General features: G+C 43.4%; 3 protein-coding genes across 4 annotated transcripts; 2 read left to right on the top strand and 1 right to left on the bottom strand.

The window, feature by feature from the left end:
* Positions 1-298: 298 nt before the first annotated feature.
* Positions 299-2,811, bottom strand: thap7 (THAP domain containing 7). Its single transcript, XM_061266777.1, has 5 exons — positions 2,726-2,811; positions 2,155-2,234; positions 1,905-2,042; positions 1,646-1,747; positions 299-1,226 (listed from the first exon to the last, which is right to left on the bottom strand). Exons 1-5 carry the CDS (start codon positions 2,726-2,728, stop codon positions 299-301), a joined length of 1,251 nt encoding a protein of 416 aa, XP_061122761.1. The 5' UTR covers positions 2,729-2,811.
* LOC133144229 (low-density lipoprotein receptor class A domain-containing protein 4-like) lies at positions 2,041-7,393 on the top strand. The gene is made up of 4 exons (XM_061266779.1): positions 2,041-3,632; positions 5,945-6,102; positions 6,179-6,229; positions 6,375-7,393. The coding sequence occupies exons 1-4, from the start codon at positions 3,116-3,118 to the stop codon at positions 6,798-6,800; spliced, it is 1,152 nt and encodes a 383-aa protein (XP_061122763.1). The 5' UTR covers positions 2,041-3,115; the 3' UTR covers positions 6,801-7,393.
* Positions 7,394-7,774: 381 nt separating this feature from the next.
* On the top strand, positions 7,775-10,008 carry ssr2 (signal sequence receptor, beta). Of its 2 annotated transcripts, none has more exons than XM_061266826.1 (6): positions 7,775-7,877; positions 8,360-8,520; positions 8,651-8,749; positions 8,965-9,073; positions 9,150-9,227; positions 9,291-10,008. In XM_061266826.1, the coding sequence occupies exons 1-6, from the start codon at positions 7,827-7,829 to the stop codon at positions 9,399-9,401; spliced, it is 609 nt and encodes a 202-aa protein (XP_061122810.1). In that variant the 5' UTR covers positions 7,775-7,826; the 3' UTR covers positions 9,402-10,008. The 2 variants fall into 2 exon arrangements, with proteins under 2 accessions (XP_061122810.1, XP_061122811.1); XM_061266827.1 differs by having other exon boundaries at positions 7,817-7,893.
* Positions 10,009-10,472: the final 464 nt, after the last annotated feature.

Below are 10,472 nucleotides of genomic sequence, written 5' to 3' on the forward strand. Positions count from 1 at the left end.
AGAAGGGGTCGCCCGCCACACCCAATCGGAGAATCGTATCGGTATGTTGAACTAATGTCATGCAATGGAATGTATTGGGTAAGAAAGAGTGCAAACACGCAAATGTCCATACACTTCCAATAACTAGTAAACACAGGTAATGTTGATATAAGATTATTTGGGGTGTGGCTGTTAAAGATTCAACCTGTGCCGATAAAGAGCTTTAAGGCTATTTACTCTTAAAGGCAACATGTGCTTCCAGTGAGCTGAATGCAGGTTTGAAAAAAAAAAATTAAATACCGTGATGACCGATCACTTGTCAGTTGGCAAACTCGTTGCTGAGTTGCAGGTGGAAGCCTTCCAGGTGTTCTTTTAGTTTCTCCTTCACGTCGTCACTCAGATCTTCCAGTGAAGTGTTGCTGACTGGATGCAGCTGGCTTCCCCTCCCAGTTGGACCGCTCACGATCTCCGAGTTCGGTTGGCACAGTGGGACAGCTTGGCCAGCGACATCCTCGATGGTCAGATAGTTCTGCAGCAGGTTTTTGCCGGAGATGGGGACCAGCACGAACTGAGCCTCGGCATCGTCTTGAATCCACATGGATTGTTGCAGGTCTTGAGTTTTACTCTTGCCTTTGAAGTCACTTTGACAGCGTTGTGCAGCTTGGTATGAAAGTTGGAAACTTTGAGAATTTGTTTCGGTCGAGCTAAGTTGCTTTAAGTCTTTGTCAGGACTCTTCACCGGGTCTGCATCTTTTTCAGTTTCCAATGTTCTGGAACCTCTCCCGCAGTAACAGCAGTACTTGTCTGTGACGCTTCCGTCACTGCTCATGGGGTCATCTCTGGTCACTTGTATCCTCTGATGTTTGTCACGCAGCCTCAGCAGAGACGCTCGCACCCGGTTTTCCCGGCGCCGGGCGGCGTGGAGCTGCCGCAGGGTCTTCTCTAGGTAGTCCACGGCTTTATCGTAGCGCCTCCGCCATAGCAGTGGGCAGAGCTGGGCATAGCTGTGCTCCTTGGGCAGGTAGAAGCCCGGGCGCGGGGGGAGGCGCCGCATGTAGCGCGACGGCGAGACAGGCCGGGGTGGTGATGCAGCCGGAGGTGGCGAGAGCCGCTCTCCATCTTCTGCTGCTTCTTGAGAAGTTCCGGGTTGCTCTTCGTCGTTCTCGGCTTCGATGGCCGGCTGGACCGTGGCGTCATTGGGAGTTTGACACTTGGCAGCGCTTTGCTCGCCTGAAACCGGTCCATATCTTCACAGTTTAACAGACCAAGCGATAGAAGCAAATCAGCATGACTGGTTGCAACGGCAATCGTTGTACAGCGCGGCTTACGCGACAGATTAGCTAAAAGTTGAAAATGCTAATGCATAAAAAAAAAACAGGCATATATCCTTTGTCATCCGTGAAAAATTAATAATACTGCTGCTCACTGAGCAGCTGTGGCCGTCTTGTGTATATTTGCATGTATGTATTATACTGCACCCTGGTGGGCAAAGCCCAAAGCTGCACAATAAATCGATGAAATTATGATGCACGAAATGTTTATTTCTTCACGTTCTATTTAATTGTCTGTACTATATGTTTTTATGAAATACAATACACTAGACACTAATTTGAGACTCTACTATTTGTACAAAGCCAATCGGGATAATTTTTCCATAACATCTTACCTGTCTTCTTGTTTCAGGACCTTCCCCACCCACTTTGATTTGCTCACAGATGGGGTATCAAAGACTGTGGGGAACGCATCTTCCCTCAGTCTCCTCATGCCACTGCATGCACAAAATGGTAGTTATCTCAGTTTAAGAGTTAAGTGCTGAGCCCATTTGAACTTTATTGCTAACCAAAACATCAGGACATAAAACTAATTAAAAAATACTTTTTAACCGTAACCAGGAAGTGATGTATTTGGTTTTGATGTGAACTGACCTGCAACTGGCCATCTCAAAGCTCTCCAGCGTGAAGTGCTTTGAGCAAAAGTAGACAAAATTGGTCTGAGGGTCCCAGGAGTCAGAACGGTGGGAGTTGCTGATCCAGAGGTCCCGACGAGAGGCTTCTTTGGGCAACCTGTGCCATCAAATATTTGCAATTGACTTTGACATAAACAGTCAATTCTAAGCTCAGCTATGCAAGAACGGGGGAAAAACATGTTTCAATCTAGACAATGCTTTATTATTACTTGTGGAATGTGATGCCAGCATTACGAGTCTCACGGTTGTCACGGGATTTGCAGCCGCCAGCAGAACAGTGTCTGGGCATCTGAAAGATGGCAATAAAACATTTTTATATCATGGCCAAAATGACAGCGTTGAAGTTTATTTTTTATCATAGACATATCACAAAACGGGAAATACTGCAATGTGTGAATTGGAATAATTAAAAAAGAATTCCAGTCCAGAAAATTCTCCTTTAAGTCACGCATGCGTAGTGCTTATTTGGTTGCCATATGCTAAGTGCTAACAGGGCCTCCATCTTACCGCATCTCAGTGCTCGTGCATGTTGCAAAAATAATCGAAAAGGCGTGCAATGACATTTTTAAACCCGTGGGATGTCTCACATTGTTGCTAACTGCAGCGAGCTAACTTTTAAATTTAGCCAAGTGCCAAATAATTTGCATGCCAGAGCGGAACGAGCCATCTCGGTAATTAGCCATAAACGCGACAAAACAGCAAATACGCCCGTTTATGCTTCACGGCTTTGGAAAATATTTACATTTGACGGTTTGGTCGTTTATAACAAAAGTATATTACCATGCACAGAAGAGTTGACCTCAGGAAGATGGCTGCTGTGTCCGCCTTGCACCTTTTTCCGGTTTTATGACGTCACTTTTATGGACGTTCGGTTTAACATATGAACACAACTTTAACGACTAGACATTAGTGTGAAATATTGGCGGACGTAATAAAAACACATGGGTGTATTTTTCAAAATACTATAGTAAATTATGACTGAAACACGTAAAGAGTATTCTAGAAAAAGACGATCAGGCTTTAATGGACAAAAAATGGGTTGTTGAGTTATCGAAGTGGGTGTTTGTTTGTGAATAAATAAATAATATCACAAGCAATGACATTCTTATTAAAGACTGGAGAGTTGACAACCTTCATCCTTGGGAACCTAATTTTGTAGGCATCGCATGCATGTATGCAAACGAGCTCTTGTCTGCAGGTCACGGTCAGAGATGGGGGAGTTTTTTTTTTTTTTTTTTGTATGTGTTTGTTTTAATGCAGAGGCTGTCTGGACTCTGGAGGATATGTGTCTGGCCAGCCCTCCCCTTCATTGTCCCCCATCCAGTCCTCCCCCACGAAGTTGGGGTGTGGGTGAGCTGCAAATCACAACGCCTCGCAGCAGTCAGACGCGGATGCAAAGCACCGGACTGCACATCATTTCTTTCTTCCCCATCCTATGGCGAGGTTGCTGGAAGTCCAAATGAGGATCCGAGCTCCTCTGGGGGGCACGGTCATGTAGCCAGGGGCTGCATGCGGAGGCTCCGGGCTGCCTGCAACGGCGCGGGCTCCTCCTCGCTGCCCCGACTTCCCCGGCGTCCCGGTGGCTGTCTGATGCGAAACCCAGCGGCCCATTTGCGAAGCTCGAGCCCCACACAGTCCAATGATTATTGCTCTTGCACCAGACCCCAGCCACAGGGCATGGATATATGTAAGTCATCTACCACGCCTCTAAATATTGTGCATTTTTTTGACTGTGTTTCAATGCTTATGTGTCTGAATGTAAATGATGGGGTGAGATGTCTGCAGGTGTATTCCACAACTCTTGCAGCACTTATTCCATTGCATGATGACAAATTTTGTGATTTTTTTTATGCAGTGCAGGGAGAATGCTTGGTACAGGCGTTACAGCGCACTTGCAGCAAATTGTGTATTTTGGTCATTGTTGGCTGCAACATAAGGAAGCCCAGTAACAATATGCAAGAAAAAAATACCTCAGTATTATAATGGTCAGTAGGAAATGCATTAGTTGAGGGCTAGTCAACATATTTATATTCAGTACGGTATTAAATTTGACATTTAGCTCATGTGGAGGTGTGCCTAATGAAGTGACATGACACCGCAAGCTTTGGTAGTTTTTGAAAACAGTTCTGTCTTTTTTTTTTTTTTTTCTTCCTTGTGTAACATTTTAAGTGACACATGACCCCCATGGCTGTTTGCATTCTTAGAACACACTTAACTCCCCAAATTGCATGTAAAAAAAAACACACCACAAATTAACACTAGGCAATGACAACACAAAAGGCATAAATTACATTTACATTTATGTCAACATACAGTGCTGAGAGCAAGTATTCTCTTTTTTTTTTTTTTAAGTGTTAAAGATTCTGTTTCTAGAAGAGATTGGAAGCCTGAGTAGTTTGACTTTGTTAGTTTGTTTGCATTCTCGATGGGTCAAACCGAAGCAGCAGTGGGATGAGTTGTATTAACAATCCTGCATTTATTCACTAAACAATGCCGATTTTGTTGAGCGTTAACAATCTGCTGACTGTTGCCTCAGCTGGCCTGCTTTTTCTCAAAGGAAATATGATTTCAAGCATAGCAGAGGCACCGATGCAGATTTTTGTTGTGACGTGCAGTGGTGGGAACGAGGCCGGACGGGGGTAAGACGAAACAAAAAAAAAAACCTCACATCCAGATTGATTTGCGATGCACCAGACTCCTCATTATAGCCGGCTGTCTGTCTGGGGGTCGTTCCTCCCCAAGGCTGGGGGGTAGCTAGGTGGGGGTCAAGGGTGAAAGGTGAAGGTCTGTCAGCCAGGGTCTGTGTCTAACTCTTTGTCTTCTTTCCCTTGCTCTTTGTTTGCATGGCGCATAGCCAACACAAGACATTTTGCTTTTTCCTCTTCCCACGTAGCCAAATTAATAATCAGACATTTCATTTCTATTTTTGATGTGCACGATTTTTATAAGTCGTCATTTCGGGGGCGATTCTGAGCCAGTTAATTGTACTCTAGTATCTGCTCCTAGACTGCGTTTAAGATCAATACAGGAGTCAAATTGTGATATTTCTATTTTCCATAGGTCTATATACGTATAACGGCGCTCCTATTTTTTTTTTTATTGGCAATATATGTCTTGAAAATGAAGCTCATCAGCTTGCAAGTGCTGACAATGATTTAAATCAAGGTCAGATAGGCAAGGTCAGGAGAACTGCATCACATTTGCATGCAGCATTTTTGAATATTAGATTGGGATTAGAGACATAGCTAATGAGCCAGATGGCGTCTGATCTGCTGCGCCCTGCCTTCTTTCCTCTTTGACTGGCTCTCCCGTGATTAAACACTGTGCATGTGTGTGTATTGTGTCTAGACGCGTCTGGGTAATAAATGGTCCAATAAATGATCCCCCACAACCCAGACCACATGGCTCATCCAGCTCGTATACCCCCCCCCCCCCCCCCCGACCCCTCTCACCGCTACCATCACCCTTCTCCACTCTAGTTTTACAATGCAATCACTCCCTTGTTTGAAATAAAGCAGAATGCATCAATGGATTCCGCGACCGTTATTACCACAACAAATATACACCGAACCATGAGACGGATTGTACAACTTGATCTTGTGAGAATTATATTTATGCAATACATACATACAGACAAGGGGCTGGCCAAATGGCTGATTCAAATCAAAACCGCAGACTTCCCGTGTGCTTTTGAGCAGGGGTTCTTGAGACTTTTTTGTGCGTCTAGTCATGGTAGGCATGGCTGCCAAATTTCCTGTTGCTAAGGGAAACTGGCGTAGGGGGCTAAATGGATGTACTGTACTAGCACAACATATAAAAAAAAAGTTTAATTAGGATTAAATGATTGAAAAATAACTATGTACACATGAGGTTTGATTGAATCATTTTCATCGGGAAAGCGAAGGCCCAGTTACCATGACGACCAATGCATCACTGTAACCGTCGCCTGTGTTTTCTCACGTCATCTGGCCTCCCTGACAATGCCTCCCGTGTCCACAGCTGAACTGGAGTTGGTTCAGATAATACTTATCCTGCTGGCGATGAGCGTCATGGTGGCCGTCGTCGTGTGCCTTCTCATGCACTACCGCCTCGTCGCCCTATCACTCCTCGGCCGGCTGGGCCAGGCGCGGGAAGTCTCGACGGCGGAGGTCCGACGGGTGAGTGACGAGCCACGAATGCTTTCGTGTCTACTTGGCGGGGAACTTGTAACGAGTCTCTACGTGTTTTTATCAGGACGCGAGTGGGTGGCCGGATGGTGTGCTGAGTCAACATGGACAAGGCCAGGTGAGTCATGTGTTTTTGCCTTTTCTCTTCTTTCTACAGTAAGCCCTGCCACAAAAACTGAAAACATACAACTATTGGATCAAGCAAGCTTGAATGAGCGCTCATAGTTTCATCTTGTGTTTTTTGGCCTACTTGTGGGTTCCAGAGCTGCACCGCACCAGTCCTGGTGCAGCACCACCACCACCTGTGTCGCCTGCAGCCCACCTACCCATACATGCCGCAGGAGACCGTCAACCTGCCCCCCATGATCTGCTTACCCAGCGAGGAGGAAAAGGCACCCCGCTACTTTCGGCAACATCCGGAGCTGAAGCGCTCCTGCATTCGGGCGCCGCCTAACCGCAATGTCCTTATAGACAATTATGTGCACAACGCCGGACCACGGGTGGCCAAACAGGATTCTGAAAGCGGCGGCGAGAGGTCCGAGAGCCCCCCGCCCTCCTACAGTGTGACTATAGAGGACCCCTATTGTAAAAGTACTCCCCCAGGTCCAAAAAGGTTACAGACACATTGGAGCCCCACTGAAAACACGACCTCCACCGAGGCTGTCCCTCATAACTCCTCAGTCACTTGAGAGATGCAACCAAACTTTTCCTTTGTGATATTTAAATGTTATCAAATGTTTTTTATGCGGTGCTAAAAAAAATCTCTTGTGTTTTTGTCTATTTTTGTAAGCTTTTCCATGTCTTTCTGCTCTACATTTGGACTCAGTGCCCTGATAAACATTAGTCCGAACTCACAGAATGTACTGGGCTTTGTAATGCAAAAAAAAAAAGCTAGCTGAAGTTGCACAGAGAATGCTTCTGCTTTTTGATGATTTTTCAAGCTGCTAAAGCTTTTTGCTTGCGTCGGAGAGCGTATATGTAGACATTTCTTTTATCACATTATATACCCAGAGGCAAGTTTCTGTTTTCGTTTCATACTCACGGCGACATTGATGTCACCACCTCAAGCACTTTTGCCTCTGAATCGACAAAACACGGGAAGGAGGACGACGCATCCTCCATATAAGCCATGCACAGCAATATACTCTTGTCGGTGCAATTGACCTGAGTTTAAGCTACAAGTATAGACGCTGAATTTTGAGAAAAAAAATATTCTTGTCGTTTACATTTTCATGTTATTTAACAAAGATTTTGTATTTATAAGGTGTAGCAGTTTACAATAAAAGGCTGAAAGTGATAAGGACTGTCATTTCTTATTTCTACGGCTGGAGTTATGCAAGTTGGACGATTTATATCTGTTATTTAAAATCTGTCTACATATTCATATTTAGTTAATATCTCCACAAAATTAGTTTTAATGACTGTGTTTAAAATCAAAACTATTTCAAGTATGATTATGATAATTTAAATTTATTTAAATATCTTTACAAAAGAAGAAAATAGTATTAAATTGTATTTTTTAAGTGTGATTATGATCATTTAAATTTATTTAAATATCTTTACAAAAGAAGAAAATAGTATTAAATTGTATTTTTAACAGAGTGGACAGAATACACCACCACTTCCAATACACTAGAAGGCGCTGTGTAATCGACAGCCTACATGCAGGGCCTCCCGGTACACGTCATGCCAACTGGAGTTTTTAATTTCTGCGCATGCGTGTCTGCAGCCCTTCGCTACTCGGGTCTGAAAAGAGGTTACAGAAGGTAACCATCTCTCCTGGTATTTTCTTCTTTTTCTCGTTAAATTGTGCTTTTATCTCGACACTGACACTTTAGAACCAGACATTTGCACATTTCACACCGCTCTTGGTGTAACAATCTCCTCTTTTTGACGGAAATGATCTTGTGCTGTCTGTTCCACGTAGGCGTCTCTGACAATCTAGTGAATGCTAGCGAGTTGAACGATATGCTTTTCTGTTCATAATGGTGATTACAGTCCAATATAACATTGGACCAACCTTATGTGTTAACGATATTGTGAGCTCAATATTGGCTTTTAACAAACACGATTTTATGCATGTATCAAATTATACATGCTAATATACTACTGCATTTACACATTAGGTTACACGCTAACGGCACTGAACGTTTGACAGCAGCCCTCAGCTTAAGTTGACACAAATGTATGCAAATAGTGCTATGATGAGATTGTCTCTTACCAGTTACTCTGATGTTTTGCTTTCCAGATGATGAAGATGCTGCACATTTTTTTGGTCCTGGCGCTGATCGCCCTGGGCTCTGGAGAAGAGGGCGCCCGTCTGCTAGCGTCCAAGTCCCTGCTCAACCGATACGCCGTGGAGGGTCGAGACCTGACCCTGCAATACAACATTTACAATGTGGGATCTAGGTGGGAACATGTCTCTATATGATGCACACAGCAATGGTGTGTACAGTGAACAAAGGCTGCAGCTATTGACTATTTTTAGAGTAGATTTTTCTACATATTCGCTAATTAACTATGTATGTTTGTGTTCCAGTGCTGCTCTGGAGGTGGAACTGTCGGACGATTCTTTCCCTCCCGAAGATTTTGGAATCGTTTCGGGAATGCTGAACGTGAAATGGGATAGGATTGCGCCGTATCCTTGGTCAAGTTTGTTGTGAACACTCCAGTAAACAAATGTGCGATGACAGCTCACCACTGAGAGAATTGTTATTATTGGAAATGGTTATAGTTCCTCATGGCTTCAGACATAACAGTTACATCCATTTTCTATAGCGCTTCTTCAATATGTTTTTTTTGCTAGGGTGAGTTTCTTTACATGCTATCAACTTTAACTTGGTGGAATATCAGAGCCAGCAACGTGTCCCACACTGTAGTGCTGCGCCCCCTGAAGGCCGGCTACTTTAACTTCACCTCAGCATCTGTCAGCTACCTGACTCAGGAGGGCGGAGAAGTTGTGGTAAAGATTTCACATTTTACTTGAATTGGCTATAAAGGTTGACAGTCTAGTGACAGATGCTCTGTGCGGTTAATAGGTGGGCTACACCAGCGCCCCCGGCCAGGGAGGCATCTTGGCACAGAGGGAGTTTGACCGCCGCTTTTCCCCACATTATGTAAGCCACACACAAACACAGCTTTCATCTCGACTTGCCTACCTTTTTGTTTGTTGTTTCTAGCTGGACTGGGCCGCCTTTGGTGTGATGACCCTCCCCTCCATTGGCATCCCACTGTTGCTCTGGTATTCCAGCAAGAGGAAGTATGACTCACCCAAGCCTAAAAAGAACTGAAGAAAGAAAAAGAAAAAATACACCTTTGTTGTCATTTATTTTGTTTAGGGTTTCAGACTGAAGGGGTGGGTTGGTATGTAAGGGGTTAAGTGGGTGCAGGAGGTCTGAGAAGCTTAATGACCCATATTGGGGGTTGAAAGGTGTGCCAGTTATTCAATGTCAAAAAACAGGTTCTTAATGCAGGGATGAGAATGGCAAATGTGAAAAAACACTGAAAAGTAGCCGGGGGTCTGGCTATATATATATATATATAGCCGCCCCGCCCCCCCCCTTTATAAGCAACATTTTCTCAACGGATTTACACAATTCACGAAAATCCTTTCAACGGGAAAAAAATGCGGCTCTGCGAAAAATTCTCATCCCTGTATTAATGAGAGAACATTTACAGCAGCAGTTATTACTGTAGATTGAACTCCGTTTTGAAGTTGTTAGACTTCAATATCAATAAAAACAAGGTGGTTTTTTTTTACTAAACCTGGATGAAAACAGGTTCTTAATGAGAACATTTACAGCGGCTGTTATTACTGTTTGTAACTGTAGATTGAACTTGGTTTTGAAGTTGTTAGACTTCAATATCAATAAAAACAAGGTGTTTTTTTTTACTAAACATGGATGTGCTTGGTTTCATTTGTGTACTCTATTCTATCGACCTTTATTACTAAATACAATAAACACATGACACCCAATTACTCATCTAAATTGAAAGTGTTATTAACCACAAAATCAACTTGAAACAGTTTTAGTTGAACACTAACTTTATTTTATTCATTATATTATGCTCCGTAGTTATTGTCAGGGCTTTATTAGACTAACAGTTTTAAATAAATTGCACTACACCATAAGATTGATTTAAAAGATTTTAAACACCAGTTCCAATCAGCCCATGAAACAGGTGCTTTATTATTTTAATCCAGATTTTGGGCAAAACTTGTTTTTGTTGTGCTATGACATTAAAACAATATACTGTATAAATTTATGAAGTTAACACTGAAGTAGTTCCGGTTTTATTGTGAAAGCGCGCGTCGTTCCTTCATGCACTCTTGACAATAAAAACAAATGAAGCGTTATTGC

Source organism: Syngnathus typhle, linkage group LG20 (genome assembly GCF_033458585.1).
Source record: "Syngnathus typhle isolate RoL2023-S1 ecotype Sweden linkage group LG20, RoL_Styp_1.0, whole genome shotgun sequence".
In the NCBI taxonomy this organism is placed as follows: domain Eukaryota; kingdom Metazoa; phylum Chordata; class Actinopteri; order Syngnathiformes; family Syngnathidae; genus Syngnathus; species Syngnathus typhle.